General features: G+C 45.5%; 1 protein-coding gene across 1 annotated transcript in view; it reads left to right on the top strand.

Moving 5' to 3' along the window:
• Positions 1 to 27,422, top strand: part of THSD4 (thrombospondin type 1 domain containing 4) — a 183,609-nt gene extending 156,187 nt beyond the window's left edge. Inside the window, exons 5-12 of the mRNA XM_077748557.1 lie at positions 58 to 333; positions 6,398 to 6,527; positions 7,326 to 7,530; positions 8,092 to 8,265; positions 15,802 to 15,975; positions 22,470 to 22,649; positions 23,451 to 23,595; positions 27,280 to 27,422. Coding sequence (XP_077604683.1) covers positions 58 to 333; positions 6,398 to 6,527; positions 7,326 to 7,530; positions 8,092 to 8,265; positions 15,802 to 15,975; positions 22,470 to 22,649; positions 23,451 to 23,595; positions 27,280 to 27,422 — 1,427 coding nt within the window. The remainder of the gene's footprint in view (positions 1 to 57; positions 334 to 6,397; positions 6,528 to 7,325; positions 7,531 to 8,091; positions 8,266 to 15,801; positions 15,976 to 22,469; positions 22,650 to 23,450; positions 23,596 to 27,279) is intronic.
• The last annotated feature ends 12 nt before the right edge of the window (positions 27,423 to 27,434 follow it).

Here is a 27,434-nt window from a genome sequence, read left to right as displayed (position 1 = left end):
GGAAGGGATCTCCTCTGTCGGTACTCAGTGTTCTGTGTGTGCACCCGCCTCTCCTAGGGGAGCCCTTCAACGGCCAGCTGGTCCCGGACGGGAGGAGCCCCGAGGAGGGGGAAGAGAAGGAGGAGACTGAGGAGAGGGAGGCCATGCGCAGTGGGGCGCCTGAAGTACTCACGTCGGGGTCAGCGCAGGCCTTCCCAGTCAGGCATCCACATGCATTTGCCCCCCATCGGCCAGACAACCTGGTGCCGGCGGCGCCGCAGCCCCCGCGGCGAAGCCGGGACCACAACTGGAAGCAGCTGGGGACAACAGAATGCTCAACAAGTTGTGGGAAAGGTGAGCTCGAGTGTGGGCTGGGAGGGTGTCTGCAGAGCCCCACCCACCCACCCAGGAGAGGAATGTGTGGCTGGGCTCGAGGGACACGGCAAGCCCTCCCCTCCCTGAGCCTGACTGTGAGATGGCTCAGTGGTGTGACGTTGCGTTGAGGGTCCCCAGGACCACCCCCAAGCTTGATGATCCCCAGGAAGGGCACACAAGTCTCAGAGGAGCCGCTATGCTTACAACGTCTGCATTGAGAAGATACAGCTGGGTGTCATCCAAGGGAAAGCGCGTGTGTGGCCAAGCCCAGGGAGAAGCCAGGGGCCAGCTGCCAGGTGCCCCATCCCAAGAGAGCTGCATAGGGATGCACTGAGTTCTCCCAGCAGTGGTGGGCGACCGCGGGGGCCAAGTGAGGACAACCAGAGAAGCCTCTCGAAGTCTGAGGTCCGGGGGGCTTCTTGTGGCTCACTCGCATAGGCACGTAGCCCCCACATTACCGACATTGGCACCCAGAAGTCAAACAGATAGACAGGACATGGCCCAAGACCCCAGGCACAGAAAAACAGGCACTCACCCAAATCACACTGTTGGCACAACCTCCATTGTCAAACTGTTACACTGTTACACCAAGACAGAAAAACACCCGCCCGCAGGGTATTCCATGGGCTCAAGGGCCATAGTGAAGACAGGCCTTCCTCTGGAGTGTGCAGGGTCCGAGCACCCCAGACCTGCTGAGTTAACCCTCTCCGGCACGACGCGCTCATCAATAACCACAGAATGTGCTCACAAAGTTTAAGGTCCCACAAATACCAGACAAAACTCATTACACCTGAGAGTCCAGGAAAAAGCACACTGACTGGGCTTGAGGTGTTAGCTGGCTTTGGGCTCACCCCAGCACTCGCAGCCCTCTCCTTTCTGTAAAATCCTCATCCTGTACCATCCCATCATCCCGACCCCATCGGCTGAGACCCCGAGGACGGGCCCGAAGCCCAGTATTGCCTGCTCTCTGGACCCCTTGCAGGAAAGGAGCCCACACACCAGAGGGCACATGGGGCATCTCCCTAAACAAAGGAAGAGTTGCAGGTTTGGGAGAAGGGCTGCGGATGGCGTTCAAGTGAAATTTACATGACGCCACGGTGTGATCGGCTCAAAGCGAGCGTGGCTGTGTGCAAGAGGGTCAGTATCAATATTAGTCTGAACCACAGTTCAGGGCCCTATTTCCTTGAAAGCCCCAGTGTTGAGGCAGACGTGGAATGCGGTGTCCAGAAGCCTCGAACGTCCGGCACCTGGCTGGAAATCGATGCTGTTTCTCAGTTTCAAGGTGGCCTAGATCCTCAGTGCAAGAGTACATCTGTGGCCATCTAGGAACTGTGATGCAGGGGTACCAAATGCGTGGTAACAGCCTTCCATTTGTAACGAAGCCTTCTGGGTGACCCTAAAAGAGCTGTGCTTTGAGGAGAGGCTACCACAGAAACAGGGAGGCTCTACCCCAGGAAGTTTCTGCCGACAGAAAACTGTGATACCCTGGGAATACTGGTTTGGGGACTTTTTTTTCCTTTTCTTTTCTTCCAGAGGCTTATACCTGAGAGAACAAAATTCGGAAGCTTTGACATTAAAAAAAAAAAAGCCTTTCACAACCATCTCAAAGCCTTTATCTTTTTCCCAAGCACATTGGCTTAGTGGCTTTTGAGACTGAGATTTCCCAGAGCTGGTTCTTCCCCGGAGCTGGAGCCCCTCCTGTCTGGAACCCCGCCAGTTCCATGATGCCTGATAACTGATTTATGGAGCTGCTACTGTGCAGGTTTTATTGTGCATTTACTTAGTTTATGTGCAAGGAATGTGGACTGGGGATTCTCCGGGCTAACCTCTTTTTCAAGCTCTGTGAGGGAAGATGAAATGCCTATAGAATGTGTCTTCTCAGAGGCAGAAAGCTAGAGGTGGCTACACGGGAGGACCAAGACCATTTTAGTGAGGCTCCATCCGTGAATCTGTAAGGCACGCAGGTAACCTGGGAACCCAATGTGCCATTACTGAATACTCCATAGTTGGTGGTGTGGTGCCCGCTAACCGCTTACATTTGTGCTGGGTAAAAACAAGGGAAAGTTATAAAAAGAATTAAAATTGTTGGCATGTGGTTTTATATCAAAGATGGCATGCATGGAAGATTCTCTTCCCTTTCATCGCCTGGCCCAGCCTTCCCCGTAGGGTGAGATGTAGCCCAGTCAGAGACCATAAGGCATTGCCTGCAGACTTACTAGGATAGGGACAGAGAATGTGCTGTTTGCCAGCCCCACCTCCGTGCTGCTCACACAGTCCTGTGCTCACTGGATAGACGCCACTTCCCCCGGGGGTCATTCGACAGGTCTTTCTCTGCTCTGTACCAGGCATGATGCAGGGACCCCATTTCCAAAGATTCTGGTTATCATTCCCCCAGCCAACCCCAGTCTCTGTGATCCACACTGAGATTTAAAAAAAAAAAAAAAAAAACTGCCTCCCTTACTAATCGAGCCAGCAAACCGTTTACACCTCCTGACTTAGCCCAGATACATCTTCTCTGGGAAGCCCTTCCCGATTCTGCAAGGCCCAGGTGGGCGCCTATTCTGTAGGACCCCCCAGCAAATCCGGGACACATTTGTGCCCCAGCTCCGCGCAGCCTAGTGGTCTTCATGCGTGTACACTTCACATTGCCTGCACCTGGGATCGTACCAAGCACACACGCGGGCACCCCTCAAGTGATTCCTGAATTAATGGATATATTGTCACCACATCTCAAATGGGGTAGAGAAGCTATTAGAAAACGTGTAAGAGTAGCTTTTACATTTTCATGACACCCTAGGTACGCAAGGCTAGTATTGCCTTACTTGTGTCTTATCCGTAGCTGAAAGAATGTGGATTTATATCTTCGCAACTGGAGAATCTTCTCTAGATTTCCATGTTATGTTGTTTAATATTCTTAATAGTCTTCCTCCTTTGCGCACACACACGCACACACGCATGCACACACGGCGTCTGCCCCTAGGATGCCCGGGGTGATGTGTGCATAGTCTCCTTTACCCTGACAAACAGCACGATTTGTCCCGTCGAAGAGGTGTGGAAGGGGTGCCTTGGAAATAAAACAAGAGCAGAGAGGTGCTGTTCCCCGCCCTTGTGCGCCCAGACCCTTTGCTCTCCCGCGCGACAAATGGCAGCAGCCGTGGGTGCCCCTCCTTGGCTCCCTGTAAGGTTTGCTCCCGGCCGCAGCGGCCGCACCTGCAGGACAGATGAGGCGGTGTGGATGCGGCAGTGTCCAGCTCAGCAGTAGTGACAGATGTGCCGGGACAGGGCCCTTCCGAGCCTGCTGGTGCCAGCCAGCTCTTTCATGCACGACGCGAATCCACGCCCCCTGCGACCTCACCGCTTGTCCCCACACAAACCTTCTCCGGTCCTCCTGGCGGCTCACCAGACCGCACATGTCCATACCTCTCGCGGGAAAACCTCTCCTTTTGGGAAATGCTTTCAGCATCACAATATCCTCATCACGGAGAGGGCCCCGCCCCCGGGCAACCCAATGGTCCATCCAGCATTTCGCCCAGACCTCTGACTGGTCAAAATTTTGGCTCGGCTCAGTTGATTCCTAGAGTTTCAAGACCAGGGTGATATAATTTTTTTCTCCATATTCTGTCCCTCTTCCCATCGGCCTCTGTCCTGTCCCCTGAATTCATCGACTTGCCTCATTTAATAATTTCAGATTACCAGTGGTCTTGTTCTCCCCTCCAGCATAACAGAGCTCTGTTTTGATCAACACACGCAACACGAAACCCAACTAAAATGATCCCAGTTTTCCCTGCTGCTGAAGCCCAGCCAGCACCTGACCTCACCACCCCATTCTTGCTTGCCAGCAATTAGAGATGTGATAGAATGACGTGCTGTACAATGAAGAGATGGCCAGGTGCCATTTTGAGTGACAGTCTCCCTCTCTGCAGAAATCAAACCTGACCCGAAGAAAGAAACCATTGAGGTCATTGGAGTCCTCATAGTTCCGGTGTTTTCTCACCACCAGAGAGAGAGCCCCTGAATCCATGTCCTAGGCTGAACACGGGATCTGTAAAGGCACGAAGGGGGAGTGCGGGCAAGGCAGTGGCCATGTGCCAACAGCCCTAAGCAGAACCCATCTCTCCGAGGCACAGGAGCATTCCCACGGTAACCTGTATCCTTTTAGCCAAAGATATTAAATTGCCCCCTCGTCTGAGTGCCATGTGGTTGGAATAGTTACTTTTGCTTTCCAGTCCACAAACTTGCAAGCAGGAAAGGTAAACCCACATGGTCTGAAGGGATAAATAATAAGATTTTTACTTAATCCCTTCATAGCTGGGTCCCAAATGGATACCCTGCAAGGCGTGAATGGAATCTTATTCATCTTGGTGCAGGGAGCACAATGTGTTTAATGTTTGCTGAATTTAATTAAAAATCTCTTCTTGAAGCAGGTATGTCGCTAGACAAAATTCAATTCCACAAAAATGTTTGCTTCCTATTAATTAAATTAATTTAAGGAAAAAGTACGTTTTTTCTACTCAGCTAACAATTATACTTAATTGGAACACGGTTTTAAATAATGATCTCAAGCTATAGCTGCATTAGAAATTTTTACAACCAGAGTAGTTTTGAAACAAATGATCATTTCAGATTCAGAACTGTCTTACAAACGTTCAGGTTTCTTACAAGAACTTCCCTCTGGCTGGGTCATCACACAAGATCAGCTTAAACAGGCATTGACACACTTTTCGTGGCTGATGAAATATTGTGACATTTATGTTAAACGTTATCCCTCCAGTTACAATTAAATTGCAGCCAAGTTGGAAGTTCAGAAACTCTAAATGTCTGGCCAGTTAGCAACAGAGCGAGAAGACAGAGCCCTAGAATAAGTGATCCTGTTCTTCCCAGCAGGAATTGTGTAGTGGCCTGGACGGGGGATTGGCTGTGGGGACAGGCAGTTATTTGTGAAGACACATCTTATATTTCAGACATTTCTCCCTTTCTACACGTTCATTAGTAATACTTCAGGGCTGCCACCAGGCGGCGCAGAGAGAGAGAGAGAGAGAGAGAGAGAGGAAGGCAGAATTGAACGGGCTTTTTTTTGAAAGCTACGGATCTCACAAACAAATTCTGACTTTCTCTCCAAAATAGATGTATCCATATAAAGACGGTGAAACTACGCTATGTATTCACAGCAAAACAACAGGGGCTCCTGGGTGGCTCAGTCAGTTGAGCGTCCGGCTCTTTGTTTCTACTCAGGTCATGATCTCACGGTTTCTGAGTTCGAGCCCCGAGTCAGGCTCTGCGGTGACAGTGCAGAGCCTGCTTGGAATTCTCTCTCTGCCTCTCCCCTTCTCTCTCTCTCTCTCTCTCTCAAAATAAGTAAATAAAAACTTTTTAAAAAGTGTTTAAAACAAAACAACAACAAAATCCCTGAGGCAGTTTAGTATGATTTTTTTTAGCAAAGTAATAAAAGCAAATATTAGATCTCTGCTAAGTAGCCATTTAGCATTTTTATTGAGCAGCTATTGCTCTGCTAGGTACTGGGATTACAGGGATGGACACGAATGAGTTCTGTCTCTGAGAAGCTCACTGTCCCATGGGAAGCAGACATCCACTCAGATACCTAAAAATACCATTGGGTCAGTACGTATTTATTCGGGGAATGTGTAAGACACTTTACAAAGGGAAGCCAGCTGCTCTTCTAGCCTGTCTTCAATCTTCCTACTTCTCTGCTGCAGCCTGTCTCTTAATCATACAGGTATACGTTCCATCTCAGCCTCCTGGATGGCCCCCTCTCTCCCAGACACACGTGCACACAGCTGCCCAAACCCAACTGCCCTCTAGGATCCAGCTACAGCTTCTGGGACCCTCTTTCTGTGATGTCTCCAGAAAGCCTGCGAACAGTTATTACTAGTGATCACCATCACTCACCNGGGTGGGTGGGTGGCTGTGGCTTGTTCTCTCTGGCCTCTCTTCACCGGTACCTGGGTACTTCTGTGCGTCTCCACCAGAGCCCGCCATTCAGGTGTGTGGGACTGTCCCTCAGAAGTGCTCCTTGTGCTTGCAGGGTCTCAGTTCCCGATCTTTCGCTGCGTACACAGAAACACCCACGAAGAGGTTCCCGAGAGCTACTGCGACTCCAGCATGAAGCCGACCCCCGAAGAGGAGCCCTGCAACATCTTCCCTTGCCCAGCCTTGTAAGATGGCCTCTGTGTGCAGGCAGCCTTTGTCGGGTCATTCTGCTTGCTCGTGCATAGGACCTTAGGAGCAGATGCGATCCAGATTTTTTAAATCTGTGTGCCTCTGACTTAGAAACCTGAGACTTGGTCTGCGCATGAACTGCAGTCTGTTCAGCAAGCGCACCCATCTCGGGTGCTCGCGGGAGCCTGTAGCCCTTAGCAGCCAGCACTCACCAGGGAAGCCCAGCCTTTGGTAATTGGGAGTAATTACGCCTCAGGGAAAGGAAAGAGGGAGGCAGAGAATTACAGTCCAGCGTGGTTGGCGTGGTAGGTGAGCTGTGTACACAGAACAATGAGAGTCGTAAAGACGCCAGCCACGAGGAGTCAGGTAAAGAGTCTCAGGAGAGGTCCTGGGCTGGGTATTGAATGATGAAGAGGACACTTGCAGAAGGCAAAGGGCCCTAAGAAGGGTGCAAACATAACTTTCAAAGGAATAGATACATTCCCATAGGTAATGAGCATGTGCTGATGTCTTATTTAACTGAATGACAAAGCAGGGTGACTGACAGGAGAGGATCGTGAAACTGACACGCAAGTAGAAAAAAAAAGGAGGTGCCGGAATTAGATTTCTAAGTTCCAGAGTGGGGTAGTTTCCTGGACGGAGTCCAACGGCCCTTGGCAGGCCGCTAAGAATGTTCTGGGATGAGCCTGCCCAGGGGGATTCTGACGGCTGCGCGCTGGCGGGCTCAGGGTCTCGCTCTCTCCCTGCGGCTGACGCTGACCCGTCGCTGTCGCTCTCTGTCATTCCTGAGCTAGCTGGGACATCGGAGAGTGGTCCGAGTGCAGCAAGACCTGCGGCCTGGGCATGCAGCACCGCCAGGTCCTGTGCCGCCAGGTGTACGCCAACCGCAGCCTCACGGTGCAGCCATACCGCTGCCAGCACCTGGAGAAGCCCGAGACCACCAGCACCTGCCAGCTCAAGATCTGCAGCGAGTGGCAGATCCGCACAGACTGGACCTCGGTAGGCGGGGCGCGCAGCCCGCTCCGGGCTCCCCTGTGCCGCTCACGGCCACCCCCACCCCGAGACCTAACTCAGGACAGCCCCCAAGGTCTCCCGCAGGGAGCCCGTCCCGACCGGTTCTGGAAGGGCTCCTCTGCAACGCATACAACAGCCCGCTGGCTTGAGAGAGTCAAGGCTAGTGAGTTCCCATCACCCACAGCCGGCTTGAAGGGTGAGGCCGAGGGAGTCACGTGCCCAGGAGGCTCACCTCTTTCCTGTGTCCTGAGAAGCCCGGGCCTTCCAACCTTCACCTCTGTTTTACAGACGACAGAACGGAGGCCCAGAGCAGCCAAGTAGGCAAGGCATTCGGGAAGGTCTTAGAGAAGGAACTTGGAAGTTTTCAGGGCTGGGATCCCCCTCCCCCAGATAGCACTGCATGGTGGGGGGCGGGGAGAGGGCCTCAGCCACACAGTGGGTCCTCTGCTCAGGTGGCAGGTGACCCCAGGATGCGGCCGTCACCGCTGGAGACGCCCCCGGAGGGAACACGGCCCATTCCACCGACGTGATCTTGCTGTGTTTCAGTGCTCGGTCCCCTGCGGGGTGGGACAGAGGACCCGGGACGTGAAGTGTGTGAGCAACATCGGGGACGTGGTTGACGATGAGGAGTGCAACATGAAGCTGCGGCCCAACGACATTGAGAACTGCGACATGGGGCCCTGCGCGAAGAGCTGGTTCCTCACCGAGTGGGGCGACAGGGTGAGCGTGGCGGCCGCACGCGGGGCCTGGAACCCCGCCGGGGTCTGCATGTTACCAGGCGCCCCAACACCGCGAAGACAAACCACCAGATAGATTACTAGAATTACTAGAAATTGATGAGACTTACTAGAAATCACTAGACTTTCTAGAAATTACTGGAATTACTAGAAATTATGAGACTTACTAGAAATCACTAGACTTTCTAGAAATTACTGGAATTACTAGAAATTACTGACTTTGGGGGGAAAGGCCCAGTGGTAACCTCTCTCAGGCTTTCTATCCATATACAAAGGCCGAGGCGCTCCAAGAGGAAGCAATGGGTGTGAAAGAATTAGCACTCCTTGGCACCCCACGTGAATATTAAATCGTGAATGTAATAGTGGGTTTCTAGCCATCCCAAAACTCATTTTTGTTCAGAGTAAACTTGGTGAGTTTAGTGCACAAGCAGGTGAATAAAAAGAATGATGCTGGGCTTTCATTTTTCTGTGGGGAAGACTTTTTAAAATAATGTTGGATGAAAGTAATTTGTGTCAAATGTACATAAAACCTTAAGCTAAAATATCTGTGTCCTATCATATAAAAGTTTATGATACAAACACAGAATTTATGATACCAACTTAAGTTAGGAAACAAAGGAACAAAATAGTTTGAAGCCTGGAGCACTTAAATTCTTTCAATCCGTAATCCATTATATGTAATCTCATGAAGAATGTGATGACTTGTATGTCCAAACAGACTGGAAACTTAGAAATTTTTCTGGAGGTTCACATTCCCTAGAGTAAGTGAAAGTTTTAGAATGCTGTGTAAAGGTTAAAATAGCTGAAATTATTTTCTCAGTAAATGCTTCATCTTCATCAATCATTATTCTAGAATATAAAGAAAATTATTTACAGGGCACCTGGGTGGCTCAGTCAGTTAAGCATCTGACTTCAGCTCGGGTCATGATCTCATGGTCTGTGGGTTCAAGCCCCACATCAGGCTCTGTGCTGACAGCTAAGAGCCTGGAGCCTGCTTCAGATTCTGTGTCTCCCTCTCTCTCTCTGACCTTCCCCTGCTCATGCTCTGTTTCTCTCTCCAAAACAAATAAACATTTTTTAAAAGTTATTTACACAAAACCATGTAATTAATAAAGGCTATATGCAAAAATAGACAGTGCAAGACAACTGAGTTTATAATGCATTTAAAATATGTAATCTAAAATATTTAATCATCATTCCTTTTTTTTAATGTTTATTTATTTGTGTTGAGAGAGAGAGAGTATGCCAACCAGGCACCCCTTCATCATAGTTCATATATGACTACACCCTTAATAGCTTATCTCTACTTCATAAAATAGTAAAAATGCCATTTTCTATATTTCAATGTGTATTTGCAAACATTTTCTCTCACAGAATTTTTTACTTAAATTATATGGATTTCCAGGGTCCTGGGTGGCTCAGTCAGTTGAGCATCTGACTCTTGATTTCAGCTTAGGCCATGATCTCAAGGTCTGTGGGATCGAGCCCTGTGTCTAGCTCTTCACTGACAGTGTGGAGCCTGCTTGGGATTCTCTCTCTCCCTCTCTCTCTGCCCCTCCCCCCTCACACATGTGTGCTCTCTCTCTCAAAAAGAAATCAGCTTTAAAAAAACAATATGCATTTCCAATTAAAGAACTAATATAGTTATGTATAAAAAATAATAACGTTCTAACCCTTTTTCTGGTCATAAAGTAACATATACTATTATAAAAAATATTTTAAACATCAGAAAAGTATACCAATAATCTCTTCACTAGCAGATAACAATTTAAGATTTGTAAACTATATGTCAAGCTTCTTTCTACTCATACATATTTTACATACATAGCTTTCTAAAAAGAAAACACTTTTATTATTGACAGACAGAGAGAGACAGAGCATGAGAAGGGGAGGGGCAGGGAGAGAGGGAGACACAGGATCCAAAGCAGGCTGAGCCGTCAGCACAGAGCCCAACACGGGGCTCGAACTCACAAACCGTGAGATCATGACCTGAGCCAAAGTCGGACGCTTAACCAACTGAGCCACCCAGGCGCCCCACTTTTTTTTTATTTGAGAGAGAGAGAGAGAGAGAGAGATAAAGAGCATGCAAGCAGGGGAGAGGGGAAAAGATAGAGAAATTTCTTTTTGTGAGAGAGAGAGAATCTTAAACAGGTTCCTTGCTTAGCGTGGAGCCCAATGCAATGCTCTATCTCACAACCATGAGAGCGTGACCTGAACTGAAATAGAGTCAAAAGCTTAACCAACTAAGCCACCCAGACATCCCTTATACATAGCTTTTTTGTACTCACTCATATTTGAAAGATACAAATCATAATACTACATATGTATAATTTGGTAACCTTCCTTTTTCACATATGTATTAATTATAAACATGCTGTGGCATTAGAAACCTTTTAATGACTTTTAATTAGACTAAGCTATTGTTTGCTTACTATAGCTGAATCCACCTCTATTCTTTATTTCCCTTCCAACACAGACTTGTAAATTTCCCTTTAATGTAAATTTACTTTGCATTTTAACATAAGTACTTGATGGATCTAACTCTTGCCTTAAAATTCTAAATGGAGGAAGGGATGACCACTTCATTCTTCTGTTAGGAGAACTTTTTCCTTCTTTTTTGGAAAGATGTTTTAAGCCATTTGAGTTTAGTGCTATGTTGTAAGAAATCTTGCTTCATCTACCCCCAGAACATATCCTTAGTCCTGAATGTTTGTGTTTGGAGTAGATGAGTGGGAGGGGGGTGCATTTGGCTTTAAGGAAAGTGCGTTGACTGTGGCATTACTTCTGCGAGGACTTAATTCTTATTACACCTTGAGCAAGCTGTCCTCTGACCCTGTTACCTCATTGGGAACATTGCTGAATGAGCATTAAGGAATAACATACTTGAAACCATAACCTAGATGAGATTGGTACCGTGGAGCAGGCTTTTGAGTCACCACGTAGCCTCACAAAAAGGATCAGACCCCAGGAATGACCAGCTGGTGGCAGTCTTTCACATGTGAGTAGTGGCCTCGTGTAAAAATCAACCCTGTTAAGCCTTAGTGTTAACTATGCAATTTTTCTGCAACTGGAAGAAAGATGTGTTGAGCACTTAATAATGCCAGGCATAAATGAGATACAGCTTCCATTTAATTAGCTCAAGTGGGAGAGATTAGAGGAAAATATGATTGAAGTTTACAAACACTTATTAAAGGATCCAGAACACATCCTATTGCCCAATTTCAAATAAAGTTAATTAATCTCTACCTAATTGAATTGAGGTTGTAAACTCCCATCTGAATCTTCTCATAAACTTTCAGGGATTATATAGTTTTTCTGACTCACTGACTCACCTTAAAAAATATCCTTGCAGAGGCGCCTGGGCGCTCAGTCGGTTAAGCGTCCGACTTCAGCTCAAGTCATGATCTCACGGTTGGTGGGTTTGAGCCCCATGTCGGGCTCTGTGCTGACAGCCAGCTCAGAGCCTGGAGCCTATTTCAGATTCTGTATCTCCCTCTCTCTCTGACCCTCCCCTGCTCACGCTGTCTCCCTCTCAGAAATAAATAAAACATTAAAACAATTTTTTAAATATCCTTGCAGCTACTTTTAATTGAGGGTGGACCTTATGAGACATAGGCATCATTTACTTTTTAATTTAAAAAGTGAACTTCAGTGACGAGTTTAAACACACATGCAATATTTAGTCACAACAGAAAAAAAATGTTTTTTCTAAGTCCACCATCCTCACATCTAAGGATGTTTTCCAAGAGAAGAAATAAGACATTAAGCTTTTGGTTACTTAATCAGGGAAGATGATACACGAACCTGGAGTTCAGGAATAGCCATTAAGACCTCTGAGTCCCTCAAGGACCAGTTGGGCCAAGGTTAGCATTTCAGCTGCAGCCGGAGAGAGAAGAAAATCTCACCACAGCGTTGCTCACAAATTTCGTGCATCTCTGTTTTATCAGCCCAGAAGTTCTCTGAGGAGTCAGGTCCATTTCTGACTACAAAGTCGATCTGGCCTTTTTAGGCACATCCTTCAGGGACAGTGAGTGGGTGTGTTTCGGTGCCTCAAGTTGAAGGATAGTCTGTGCTTCCTGGTAGAGGTCCATGGTTCCCCCTCATTCCTCCCGCTGAGAGGCTCCTGAGCCAGGTCTGGTGTGGGTAGCTACTTTCAAGTTGAAATGTGCTATGCTTTTCGCTGCAGTTGTGTAATAAAGAGAAGTGCTTCTACAGGGCTCATCCCTGTAATGTTCTCGAATCGGACACTTGGCTTGACCCTTAACATTCTTTTAAATTAAGCACATGGGGGTCTGAGGACATTTTCCCAGATGCCTGTATATTACTTAGTTTGGAAAGCAGAAATTGAGTGAGTCAAATGGAAACTACGTGGAAAGAAATATTCTTAGGGTTTGAAACAGGAAGATAACTTAGATTCCATTCACCTTGTATTCTTCAGGAGGATTTAACTATCTTGAGTGTTTAAAGCTGAGAAAGAGACAAAATAATGTACAGCTGAAGCAAAAAAAAAAAACCTTTTAAGCTAGAATATTCCAATTACTGGAACAAAAGATTTTCTTTTTTGTAAAAGGGACTGACTCGTTGGCTCAAATTCCCAGTAACGATGCAGATAGAGTATAAGTCGCACAAAGCATTTATAAGGCTGGAGAGGGGAAAAAAACTTCTCCTCTACCCTCTTAAGTTCTTCACTGGAAGCCTGCAAATTAAACTAACAAAAGCCAGATTAACAGGAGAAAAGCCAACAAATTTTATTTAATGTTTTTTTTTTTTTTACATGGCATAGGGAGCCTAATAGGAAACAAGTGAAAAATCCCAAAGAAGCAGCTAGACTTGAGGGCTTATATACCATTTTAACAAAGAGTGGTAAATTTTGAAGAAGTGACTAGACCCAGGAAAGGGGTTGGGGCTTCTAGGGCAGTAAATTATAGGGAAATGGCTGAAAAATATAAAGAGGAAACTAATGGAAGACAAGAGTTATTTTAGTAAAGTTTGTTTAGAGCCTTTTGGCATAAGCTCCCCAACTGCAATTATAAAAATGTCCTCTTGAGGTCACCTGGGTGGCTCGGTTGGTTGGGTGTTGACTTTTGGTTTCGACTCAGGTCATGATCTCAGGGTCATGAGATCGAGCCCCTTGTTGGGCTCCACTTTGGGCATGGAGCCTGGTTAAGACTTTTTCTCTCCCTCTCTCTCTACACCCTCCAAAAAAAAAAAAAAAAAAAAAGGTGCATTTTCTTCCTGGTACTAGGCAGAAATTTCTCACAGGAAATTTATGTACTGCTTTTAGGCAGGCAGGGGGAGGGCAGAGAGCCCTTCCTGGACCTGATGTTTCTCAATCACCTTCAGTTAAAAGTAGGTCAAAGCAACATATTTTGGGGTGGCATGTTCTAATCCCCTTCAGGCTCCAAAGAGTTTCCTCCCTGGGGAGTCAGGCCCAGCCCAGTATTCATCCTGGGCTGTGATTTTGCAAGACTAGACAGCAATGTACAAAAAATTAAAATGAAAATTTTGAGAAGGAAACAGGGTTGGGTTTTTTTTCTTGTCTTAAATTTTATCTAAATCACTCACTTTTGCTTATTTTTTTAAATAGTATTGTTAATAAAACAAACCAAAAAACATGGACTCTGCTTTTAAGGGAAGACCCAGCAGAAACCCTTAGAACGGACTTTGGTTATGCTCTGAAGGGCCACTTTTAGGGTTGGAAGGTGCTGGTTACAGAAGGGAAATGAGCAAGGAAGGACCCAAGTCTGTATTCATTTCTTCAACTGATATTCATGGATTTGCCCATAGGTTAGGTGCTGACCTGAGAAGGAATTAAAGATGATTCAATAGTCCTTTCCTTCACTGAGTCTACTTCTATAAAGGAAAGAATGCAGTAGGACATACGTTAACAGTAGAGGAAGACAGTAGAATGCAGAGTGTGTGCCTTGAGAATTCTGAGGCTGGAGATTATTGAATCGGGCAGAGCAGGGAGTTTTCACGGAGTAGATGGCATTGAGCTGAGCCTTAACAGATTTGGGTGTGTCCTGGTGAAGGGGAAGAGTGCTCTAGGGAGATAGGAGGAACGGCCTGGCCAAAGCCCGGTGAGCTCTTCATGTAATGGGCGACTGGAGGACATGGGCTCTGTCCAGCATGAGGTGTGTGGGGTAGAATAATGGGAAGTTTAATGGAAAATTAGCCTAGAAGATTGAGGCTGACTGAGATCATCTTCTAGGAAAGCTTTAATGTCAAGTGGGGAAATCCATGTCGGAATGGGACGGCATCAGAGGGACTTTCAGCATGGCATTCCCGACACCTGGAAGCCCAACAGATTAGAAAAGGCAGTGAGAGTGAGCAACAACCTGTGACCATAGTCCAGGGGAAGAATATCAGCAGTGGGAATCTGGGAATGGGGAGCAGAAAGGAAGACGACAAGAAAAAATGTGGTTAAACCAGAATCTGTGAGACCTGATGGTTGGCTAGATGTTGGTAGCAGGAACTCAGAAGAACAGTCAACTTTTGAATCCTGGTAGAAATTTGAGCACAACTGGGAAAACCAGGAGTAGCAATGGGTAGGTGGTGAAGGCAGAGTTTCATTGTTTTACATGTTGGGCGTGAGGTATCTGAGGAATAACTCGGACAAAGAGGTCCAGAAAGTGTCTGCACGTATAGGATGAGAAGCAAAGTAAGGCCGCATTCCTAAGTATTTCAAGACAGATGGAGAACGCTCTTTGAGTTTTGGGGTATGGCCCAGGAATGTGTTTACTCATGTGCCAGATGAGAACAGTGTGCTTATAAGAGACAAATGACTGGTGGTTATGTGGCTTTACGTGAAGACCTTACCTCAGTTTCTCTAGTTTTAGAGTGGAGATATAGGACTTGACCCTTTAAAGCCCCTCATACCATTTTTTTAACATCTGCTATACGCAGAGCACATCATTCATTACCTGTCCTATGCCAGCTGTCCAGGTGAGTACGCCAAACATGTGACGGACTGGGTCACTTGCCCCAGGCCACCCAGCTAGTAGAGATATTAACATCGATGTGCCTGGTTTCCAGGCCAAGCTCTCCCTCTATACCGAGCTGTCTCCTAACATTGTCCCGGCTGTGGCCTTCAGGGACTTAATATCAGGCAGCAATGATGAGGGGACATACGTCACTTCCCCAGCCTCCCCAGACTCACCCACACGCGGCTACCAGCAGGTTGACATAGGCCCAAGTGTTCATGCCCTCCTTCTTCTGCTACTGGATATATTTTCAAAAACAAAAGCCAAGACAGATAGTCTGACAAGTGTGTAAGCATATGAATCACAAGAGTGGGACAGGATATTTGGAAAGAAGACGGTCCCAGAAGATCTAAGATGGGGAGTTGCCATACTGATATCCTATAATGGAGTAGGCGATTCGGGAAAAGTGATCAGAGACTCCGAGGGGAAAGAGTTGGTAGGGAAAGGAGACGTTCAGTCCTCCTTCGCATCATTTGAAAGTGGCTTCAGAGCCGGTAGGGGTCTCCCCTCTAATGGAACTATCTCCTGTCTCTCAGTGCTCAGCGGAGTGTGGGGCTGGAGTGCGGACACGCTCAGTGGTGTGCATGACCAACCACGTCAGCAGCCTGCCCCTGGAGGGCTGTGGGAACAACCGGCCGGCGGAGGCCACCCCGTGTGACAACGGACCCTGCACGGGCAAGGTGGAGTGGTTTGCGGGGAGCTGGAGTCAGGTGAGTGGCCAGAACCGGCTGTGTTTGTCTGTCTCTGATAAGAGCATCTATAGCAGAGGGGTCAGGAACAGGACCGGAGGTAGCCCAGGCATCCTGGGTTTGAATCCCAGCAGTGCCACCCATGTCCCTGAAGAAGCTACTTATGCTCTTGGAGCCTCATTCAGTCAGCAGTGTTTCTTGAGGACCTACTATGTGTTCTTCTAAGCACATGGAATACATCGATGAACAAAACGACTGTCCCTGCCTCAGGAGCGTATGGTCTCGCATGGGTTCTTTGTCTACAAATGCTGCTAATGACTGCACTGTATAAGGTTATGTTTAGAAGACATGAAGTAATGTGTATTAAGAATGCAGCACCGTGCCTGCGTACGACAAAAATGCACACTACATCGTAGATGCTGCCGCCATTATTGTTGTCAGTAAAGTCAGTTTTGTCTGTTTCTGTATGGAGTGTCAGAAGCACAAATAGGTAGGATCCAGCAATCCTACTTGTGGGGATATATCCAAAGGAAACAAAAGCAGTGTCTGGAAGAGATATCTGCATCCCCGTGTTCATAGCAGCATTATACACCACAGCCAACGCCTGGAAATAACCTAAGTGTCTGTTGATACGTGGATGAGTAAAGATGTAATACATGTAATTGGTGTAATATGTATACTATTCACCCATAAAAAAAGAAGGAAACATTGCCCTTGGTTACAACATGGGTAGCCCTGAAGGACATTAAATAGGCCAGACAGAGAAAGACAAACACCGCATGGTGTCACTTACATGTGGAATCTGAAAAAAACTGGAACTCGGAGAAACAGCAGAATGGTGGTTGCCAGGATCTGGGGGAGAGGGGGTGGGAGCAGGTAGGGAAGATAGAGAAAGGTGGGTAGAAGAGTACAATCTTTCAATTATAAGGAGAAAAAATTCTGAGGCTCTAATATATAACATGGTGAGGATAACTGATAATATTGTATTCATCAAAATTTGTTAAGAGAGTACAATAGAAGTGTTCTCACACACAAAAGGGGTAAATATGGGAGGCGATGGAGGTGTTGATTAACTTGATTGTGGAAATCCTTTCCCAACGCATATGTACATCAAACCATCACTAGTACATTTTAAATATGTTACAGTTATATTTGTCAATGATGCCTCAATAACTGAGGGGAAAAGAGAAGCTCATGTAGAAAAGTTGAGGTTGTTCCTTATAAAGAACAGATAATACCAAATACTTTAAGAAAGCAACTTCATTGATTGATTACTTTTTTTTCCCCTCAGTGTTCCAAAATTAAACACAAGCTCCCTAAGCAAATGTGGAAAGGATCATTCCTTCTTACTACCCAGTTATGATTAACACTAGTATTTTGAGTTCTTGGGCCACTTAGCATCTGGCTCTCAGGGATGGCTGGTTCTCCAAGGACTTTTTGGCTGATAATCATGATTTATACATTATCAGGACCTCTGGCTCCAAATAGAATTGTATTTCTTTTAAGTAGGTTTAAAAACAGACCCTGAAAAAAATGGACTGCCCTGTCCTTGTAAGCTGATACAACCCCCTTGGAAAGCAATTTGGCAATAAAAGTCAAGAACCATAAAAATGTTCATTTGCCTTAACCGGTCACTCCACTTCTGGGGATTCATTTTAAGGAAATAATTAACAGAAGGGGGAAAAAAGGCTTTTTTTAACAGAGGTGTTCATGACAGCAGGGCACGTAGGGATATTACGGTATATCATAACTCATTAAAATATTATGTAACAGCAACAGTGATAATTAGGGAGACGTAGAAGGTACACATGATATAGTGGCAAGTGAAAACCAGAATATGAAAACACATGAACGTCATCTCATCCGCTTCAGAGAAGGGGATTTTATAATGAACAACATGGGGAAATGTTTTCTTCTCAAATTTCCTTTAATGTTTTTATAATACAAACTGTAAAATACAGAAAAGTGAGAAAGAAAGAGAAGCCAAGTACTTCCAGTGCTACCCGAGTGGGTATCAGAAGCAGATAACACCTGATAACTGATCCCGACTAATAAATAGTAGTTCCCTTTTCCCTCTGGTTATAATTTTGTCCTCCACCTATTTCTACGTCATTATTGATAGCAAAACACTTAGAACCTGGGACCTGAATCCCAAAAGATCATTCAGAAGGGGCTGTATTACGCAGGGTACCCACAGATACCAAGGCAATGAAAAGAGCCCTATGGGAAATTGTAACAGGTTTCGCACGGTGAGGATGGGCAGTACAATTCAACTTGAATGTCTTCCAGTCTCCCAAGAGGAGAGGGGACAAGGACTCAGGGTCCTTTTTGCTGGCAAGTCTCCTGTTGGCTCCTGGTCTACTCAGAGAACTGAGACTGATGTGAATCTGGGTGAAGGCAGTGTTTGTTTCTGCCAAGATTAGAAACAGAATTTATTGCCCTGTCATCCGACAGGGTCAAGACATGATTGAATGTGACAAGGTTTTCATTCTGGATTTATAAGGATGTTGGAGCCTGCTGGCACCTGCCAACCCTGGGAATCTGATGTTCCCCCCGGAGAAAATGAACTAGAGCACGCTTATTTATTGAAACAAAAATAAAAATAAACAATGCTTCCATCCATGTGGTTTCAATGATATTTGCATCTGGAACACCCCACCAGTCTGGTCACAGTGAATTGTCCAGGGTGGACATGTAACCCAAGCCAAGCCACAGTTTTTCTCTGGGACTTTCAGTGTAGTCTTGAGGGAAGAGACTCCTGGGAAGTTGTGAGCACAAGTGTTAGCAGTAGCCTCGTGGAGGCTTGTGGAGAAGGCCAGTCCAAGAGAATGAGACCTGTCAAGCTTAAGGAGTCTTTTCCACCAGGAACCAAAGTAGCCCAACTCCGACTCATCAGGTACTCCACCAGTATCTAGATCAGTGCCTAGATTGATACACAGATGTTTCCTATCTTCCCTCCCAATTCTGGATTTACTTCACCTGTAGATTGTCTTTGTTCTAAGGGGTGTCTTTCACAGTCTCTACCCATTGGGAACAACCTTCTTGTCTGCCTGTCTGTCTGGATTTAGTTTCACTGGCATCTGAGCAGACATCTCTCTCATCTGGTCTTGGATCAGTGATCCACCAATGTACATCTGCAGGGATTCTTCAGGTGTGCAAACACACATAATCTCTCCCACTGCTCAGTGGAAGTAGTTATCCCTATTAAATACCACTTTCTCTTCTATGCTTTTCTCCGTGAATTATGTTTTACCTGATATTTGCATTACTCTCATTTCTCATTGTTGAGTTTCACCTGGTGTATCTTTGTCAACTTCTTATGTACTTTTTCAAGGTATGTTTTTTGTTTGCTTGTTTGTATTTTGAACGCAAGACTATTCTTGTCTTTATTTAAATTTTTTAAATGTTTTTATTTATTTCTGAGAGAGAGAGAGACAGCGTGAACAGGGGAGGGTCAGAGAGAGAGAATCTCTCTATGTTCAGAGACATAGAATCTGAAGCAGGCTTCAGACTCTGAGCTAGCTGTCTGCACAGAGCCTGATGCGGGGCTCGAACCCATGAACCGTGAGATCATGACCTGAGCTGAAATCAGATGCTAAACTGACTGAGCCACGCATGTGCCCCTATTCTTGTCTTTATTTTTATCCAATCTGCAAGTCTCTGTAGTTTGGTTTGGTTTGGGGCTTTTTTAATGTTTACTTATTTTGAGAAAGAACAAGCGTGAGTGGGGGAGGGGCAGGGATCGAGAGAATCCCAGGCAGGCTCCATGCTGACAGTGGATCTCAAGAACAGTGAGATCACAACCTGAGCTGAAACCAAGTGTCAGACACTTAACTAGCTGAGTCACCAAGGCGCCCCCAGCAAGTCTCTATTTTTTAAGAGTTAAATTTTAACCATTCACATGTATTGTAATTGGTTACATGTTTGGACTTTCCCTGCTATCTTAACTTATGTTTCCTATTTAGGTTATTGCCATGCTTTCTAGGTCTGTCTCTTCTTTCCTTTCTGCAGATTTGCATTGATTAGGTTTCTTTAATTCCATTTTTCCCTCTAACATTTTGGAAGATATAAATTCTATTTTTAATCATTTAGTGATAACATTAAAATATTTAGCAGTTTTAGTTTCATGTTTCTGTGTTAATTTATCTGTAACTACATCTTCCCCCAAGAGAAAACAGAAGCCTTAAGTCTCCATTTATTTATCTCCACTTTCTCAATCCACAATATCCCCCAAAAGATCTTGAGAGGATCTGGATCTCGTTCCATATTAATGTTAACTAATTTTATAGAAAATACTGAAAAATATAGAAAATATAGGTTTAAAAATAGCTTTCTCCCCACAAAGGTTATCTTTTCATTGAAATATAATTCACATACCATAAAATTCACCCTTTTAAAATTTTATGATGTTTATTCCTTTTTGAGAGAGAGAGAAACAGAATGAGTGGAGGAGGGGCAGAGAGAGAGGGAGACACAGAATCGGAAGCAGGTTTCAGGCTCTGAGCTGTCAGCACAGAGCCCGACGTGGGGCTCAAACTCACCAATTGCAAGATCAAGAGCTGAGCCAAAGTCTGCTGCCCAACTGCCTGAGCCACCCAGGCGCCCCAGAATTCACCCTTTTTAAAAGTACACTATCCAGTGGTTTTTAGTATACCCACAAAACTGTACAGCCACCACCACTGTCTAATTCCAGAACATTTTCATCATCCCTGGAAACCCCTGTATCCATTATTAGCAATAGCTTTTGCCAGCTTCTACTTTATGTCCTTCCTGGTCCTTTTTTATCTTGTGAGAGACCACTACCCAGTAAGTCTTTCAAATAAGATCATGAGCGGTAAGTTTCTGAGCCATTGAATATCTGAAAATGTCTTCACTCTGCCCTTTGACAGTAGGGGTGGATGCCTTTACTGTCAGGCTCCCGGGCACAGTCTGGCTGTGCCTGGTCAGTACCTTAGCTGGCCATTCTCTCACTGTCTTGAGTCCTCTCTCCTGCTCCTCATATTCCTTTTCACCCGAAGCACTGAACTCTCCTCATTGCTAGGCACCCTCCTCTATGTGCATTTTGAACTATGATGTGCTTCTTCAGTTTAGTCTCATCTACCTTTCACCATTCTAATATCCCCCATCATTTCTGTTCCACCAAGGATGAGTGTCCTTTCCTGTTTTCAAGTGCCATTTGATACATACACACATATACCCCTCCCCTCCTGACACACATGCATTCACTTGTTCCTAACACACATTTTCTGCCATTTCTGGGCATTGAGGCTGGAAGGCAGAGCTATGTGCTCATTCTCCCTTCATTATCTAATCTCCTCAAGGACATTCTAAAAATAGCATCAAATAACCCAGGTTTTGGTCAAGGTTTGTACTCTGCTATTCTGCCAGGCACTCAGTACAGACACAGACCCTCAGAGCAGTTGGGGGAGGGGGCGGTCTTTCTGATTGGGTTTCCAAACCCCCACTTTGCAAGTGAGACAGGAGAGCCATGGGGAAGCACAGTATCTTGGCTGAAGACACAGAGCTTTTTAGTGATGATGTCTGGACAAGTTTCCACGTCTCCTGTTCTACTCTGCCTTAGCACTCACACTCCCTTCTCCTGCCGAGGAGGCCAGACCTTTGCCTGGCAGCCTGGCCACTCGTCCCCGGCCTCCAGAGCTGTCATTGTCTGCAGCATTTGAAAGAAAAGGACAAAACCTGAATATACTCCAAAGCAATCATGAACTAACGTGGAAAGAAATAGGGAAAACAAACTGAGAAGACTTGTTCTCTGGGGTCTTATGCGGATGTTCCCCGACCCAAAAAACGTGCACGAAATGGAAATTGCTGAGGGTGATGCTTATGATGTCCTGTGTCCTTATTTCATAGCCCTCTTTGTGTGACTACCCCCTGCAAACTTCCCACCGAGCTGGGAAGCAAGAGGCTTAGACCCCAGTGTCAAAGACTTCCTGCTGGCCACCTGTTGGGAGGGAAGATTTGACCATAGGGGGCCTTGTGCCTGGTCTGGAATTTTCTCACGTTCATGCATCCCAAAGAATTTTAATTTAGCCCTTCATCCACAGGTGTAGGGATTCTGAGAGACTAATTCATCCCCCAGTATCCGCCCACTGAAACCTGACAAGCCAATCAGAATGCTAGTTCATTGTTTTACAGTGAGAAGTGTCAGAATCCACTGGACGAGCACAACCAAATTGACAGGCGGATGCGTTCCTGTGTGTGTGCCCGGGAGGGGGCGTCTAAAGAGGTGATCTAAAAGAAACCATTTCAATCCCACCACAGAGGGCACCAAGATCCTGGCGCTGTGGTAACTCCGGGCACCCACTCTCCATTCCAGACACAGAGCTGTTAGGAAAATTGGAATCCACCCGCAACTTCTCATCCAGTAGTATTTTCCAGGTGCCCTTGGGCTCATCCCTACTGAACTGATGATGGAACGCACTCATAAATAAAGGTCCCTTGATGTTCTCGACCCCTTTCCATCATGTGACACCCATCCTTCTCTGATTTTTCTCCAGTGTTCCATCGAATGTGGGAGTGGGACCCAACAGAGGGAGGTGATTTGTGTTAGGAAGAATGTAGACACCTTTGAAGTGCTGGACCCCTATGAATGCTCCTTCCTGGAGAGGCCCCCCAGCCAGCAGTCTTGCCACCTCAAGCCTTGTGGGGCCAAATGGTTTAACACAGAATGGAGCATGGTAAGTCATGGCGTTCTTGATAAAAATCACATTAGTACCTCATTCTTCTGTTTTCCTCCCATAGACAGCCAGACCACCTCCTATGTGCCAGGCACTGGGCTCAGCCCTCGAGTAGATTCCCACTCTAGACACTCACTGTTGGGGCCTGCTTGGTGGGAGGAGCCAGAGGCTGGGACCATCTCTAAACTAAAGAAGCCACACAGCAGTGACTCTCAATTTTATTTATTTTTTAATAGGTTTTTTAAATATTTATGTTTGAAAGAGAGACAGAATGCAAGTAGGGGAGTGGCAGAGAGAGAGAGAGAGAGAGAGAGACAGAATCTAAAGTGGGCTCCAGGCTCTGACCGGTCTGCACAGAGCCCAATGTAGGGCTCCAACCCATGAACCTTGAGATTATGACCCAAGGTGAAGTCAGATGCTTAACTGACTGAGCCACCCAGGCATCCCATCAATTTTAGTGTGCATAAGAATCAACCAGCATTTTGTTTGAAAAGATGGATTCTGGCTCCGCCCTAACCAAGGAATTTGCATTTTGCACAAGCTCCTTAGGTGAGTGGGATGCAGGTGTCCTTGGACTTCATTTTGAAAAATGCTGTTGTAGAGTGGGTGTGGTTGGGATATAGTTGGGACACAACTGGCCATGAGTTGATGGTGGTTGACGCCGGTTGACACATAGGAGTTTGTTTTAGTATTTGGTCTCCTTTTGAAGATGCTTGAAATCTTCCGAAATCTGCCCCTCCGGTGTGCTGGGCTAGTGGACTGCCAAAAATCTCCTAACGCTCTCCTTTTGTCACTGTGCAGTGTTCAAAGAGCTGCCAGGGTGGCTTCCGGGTCCGGGAAGTGCGCTGCCTGTCAGATGACATGACCCTAAGCAATCTCTGCGACCCTCAGCTGAAACCAGAAGAGAAAGAATCTTGTAACCCTCAGGACTGTGTCCCTGAAGTTGGTAAGTAGGGCTTCCTTTCTAGAAGAAGAGATACATCCTCCTTAAACTCCATCAAGGTCTCATGAAAATGCGAAGCCCATCTAGGTCTCTCCATGACCTTGTGCATGGTCATGGAATTCAGGGGGTCAGAATCCTTTCAGTGTGATAAGCTTCCTAGTTTAAGATGAATGTTCAGAGCATAGGTTTAAGGTCAAAGTACTGAGAATTCAACTTTTAATTGTAGGTACAAATCAGTATATGGAAGAAAATTAATAAAAAATGACATCTAAACGATTTATAAAAAAACATGTTAAATAATAATTAAAAATAAGAAAACCTTTGTAGAGGGATGCCTGCCTGTGTGGCTCAGTCGGTTAAATGTCCGACTTTGGCTCAGGTCATGATCTCACGGTTCATGAGTTCGAGCCCTGTGTCAGGCTCTGTGCTGACAGCTCAGAGCCTGGAGCCTGCTCTGGATTCTGTGTCTCCCTCTCTCTCTGTCCCTCCCAACTCACACTCTGTCTCTCTCTCTCAAAAATAAATAAACATTAAAATTTTTTTTAAAAAAAGAAAACCTTGGTATAGAACATAAAAGGATATGTGAATGCATAGAGAGGCTAACTGTTCCTGGGTACGAACACTCAATGCTATAAAGAGGATAAAAGATTCAGCATATAATATGTTCAAATATATTGCCTTATCATACACTTGAACATATTATGAAACTACAGAAATTAAAACTATATACTACTGATTCAAGAAGAGACATGCATATTAATGTTATAATACATAATTCTGACACAGATTCCTTTATACCAAGAGAGTGAAGCATGATAAAGGCCTAATATTAAGGAAGTACAGAAAGGAGACCTCCATTGTATTCAGATAATTGAAGACCCATTTGAAAAACAAAGCAAAACATTTTAAATCTTGCCTTATGCCTTCTATAAACATAAATGCTTAATGGATTGAAGATCCTTACATAAAAAAACATGCTGTAAAAATGCCAGTAAGAAAACATATCTCAGAGTTGGTTAAGCCTTCATAAACTAGACCCAAAACTCAGAGGCCTCATTGCTGAATGTAGAAACATAATAAATTAAAAACTTTTCTCTGTTAAGAACATTGTATTAGGGTTCTCTAGAGAACTGGAATCAACAGAATAGATAGATGGATGGAAAAGTGAGTAGGAAGGCGAAGAATAGATGATAGATCTAGATAGATAGATAGATAGATAGATAGACAGATGATAGGTAGATAGATAGTACATAGATAGATTGATAGATACATAGGTAGATAGATAGATAGATAGATGATAGATCAATGACAGGTGATAGATAGATAAACANGACAGATGATAGGTAGATAGATAGTACATAGATAGATTGATAGATACATAGGTAGATAGATAGATAGATGATAGATCAATGATAGATAGGTGATATATGATTGATAGATAAAGAAAGGGAGGGAGAAATGCATAATTGGCATGACTGTAGAAGCTGAGAAGTCCCACAATCTAGCGGTCACAAACCGGAGACTCAGGAAGCTGCTGGTGTAATTCAATCTGAGTCTGAGGGCCTGAGAACCGGAGGAGCTGATGGCGAGAATCCCTCAGTCTGCGAGCAGGAGACGATGACATTAAAATGTCCACCTCAAGCAGCGTGGCAGAAAAGGGGCAAATTCGTCCTTTCTCTGTTTTATGTCCTATTCAAGCCCTCACTGGGTGAGGCCCATCTACACTGGGGAGACGCCACCTGCTTTACTGGGTCCGTCAGTTCCAATGCTAACCTCATCCAGACACACACCCAGAAATAATGTTTAACCTGGGCTCCCCATCACCAGTAAAGTTGACATACAAAATTAACCATCACAGACGTCATAACCCAAGTCGAAAGAAAGGAAGAAAGGAAAAGAGGGAGAATGAGGACCGGTTGTGAGAAAATGTGAAACATACCTTATTAGAACGTGACCCAGTCAATATGAGAGGAAAACATCCAGCCAGGATCCTGGAGGAGGAAATAGTGACGGAAGTGCCATTGCCGATTCATGTGCACAAACGTGTTCACCTAGATGTCTCTTCCACCAACTCATTTACATCCACAACACATAATTAAAATATGATTTAAATGCAGATCCTAAATTGTTATGTAAATTGTTTTCTTTTTAAAGTAATGCAGCACTGGAAAGAAAAGTTGTGTATATAAAGTTGTGTGCTTGTCTTGGGCCAGCCCAAGATAATTAAGGACAGTGAAAATTACCAGATCCGTAAGAACTGATTGTACAATTTGCAAGCTAGGAGTGATTGGTATAAACAGTTCGTGTGTTCTGAAGGGCTGTCACTCAGCTGGAAGACATCTTCTCCAGGTTTCTAACTAATAACGTGATCGAAATTTTTTACTAGTCTGCTTTTGTCTTTTCCACTTGTCTATGATGTCTTTTCAAGAACCAAAAAAAAAAAAAAAGTTTCGTTTCCAACTAGAGAAAACTCAGTTAAGGAAAAAGGGAAACTATGAGATTACCCTCAAAAAAGAAAATGTAAGTGAAACCTCGGTGTTCTTTCATATGGCCTCAGATTAATACCATCAGAGCTAAAAGTACTAAAAATGGCTGGGCTGTGAGCCAGAGTTATGAAACACAAAGTGTATCCCAAAGAGTTGCACACAGCAAGAATCTGTGTAGACTCGGAAGGCAAAGACGGCTCAGGTGCATGTTTGGTTATCATGCTCAAGAAGAAAATAGTATGTAAGTACATGGGCAAATGTATGCTGTTACCAGGTTTTTGAAATCTACATACGTTTTTATAATCCTTCACTTAATTCCAGAGAGCCGTTACTAAATCACCTTACAACTGATAGTATCTTTGAATCAAAGAATCAAATAAATACCATTCAAGTAGAGTCATATCCTTAATATACTTAGAACTCACTCAAATTAATTTAAAAAGATAAGAGGGGCGCCTGGGACGCTCCGTCGGTTAAGCGTCTGACTTCGGCTCAGATCATGATTTGACCGTTTGTGGGTTCGAGCCCCACGTCAGGCTCTGTGCTGACAGCTCAGAGCCTGGAGCCTGTCTTCAGATTCTGTGTCTCCCTCTCTCTGTCTCTCCCCCACTTGCTCTCTCTCTTTCTCTCTCTCTCTCAAAAATAAATAAACGTTAAATTTTTTCTAATTTTAAAGGAGCAGTGTTTGTAGTCTTAAAATATTGAAAACAACTGTCAGTGGAAAATGGATCTACAAGTATGGCATGTACAGTGGAATACTATTCAGTGATGAAAATGACCTCCCCTAGAGCACTCATTAAACAGAGCGAATCACACACAGTCAACACTGCGCAAGTTGCCAGGGAAATAGATACAATCTGTATTCTATTTTTTAAAGTTTAAATGCATAGTGATTAGGGCACCATCATTTACAGCTTCAGTAAATGTAATGTGCGGCTTGATGACCTCTGGAGCAGGTGAGAAAAGAAAGGGGGAGGTGGCCGCGCCGGGAACCCTGGAAATCGCACCTGCGCTGGTGAGCGGCAGGGAGGCCGCAGTCCCTTCTGTTACCGTGTTTAAAAGGAAAGCAAAATCCGCGTAAGCTCCTCGCCCACCCTGCACCTCCCCTGGGTCGGAAAACCAGGTCGGCTGCCCTTTGTCTTCCCGTCGGTCCGGGCTGGCTCCGCGCTCAGAGAGCCTTTTGTGTTCTCTCCCGCCGCAGATGAGAACTGCAAGGACAGGTACTACAACTGCAACGTGGTGGTCCAGGCGCGGCTGTGCGTCTACAACTACTACCGGACCGCCTGCTGCGCGTCGTGCACGCGCGTGGCCAACAGGCGCGCGGGCTTCCCGGGGAGCAGATAACACGCCGCGCCC

The sequence above is a fragment of the Crocuta crocuta genome, unplaced genomic scaffold (genome assembly GCF_008692635.1).
Source record: "Crocuta crocuta isolate KB4526 unplaced genomic scaffold, BGI_CrCroc_1.0 scaffold130, whole genome shotgun sequence".
Lineage (NCBI taxonomy): Eukaryota > Metazoa > Chordata > Mammalia > Carnivora > Hyaenidae > Crocuta > Crocuta crocuta.
The sequence above is the reverse complement of the archived record's forward strand: the minus strand, read 5'-3'. Positions and strand labels throughout refer to the sequence as shown.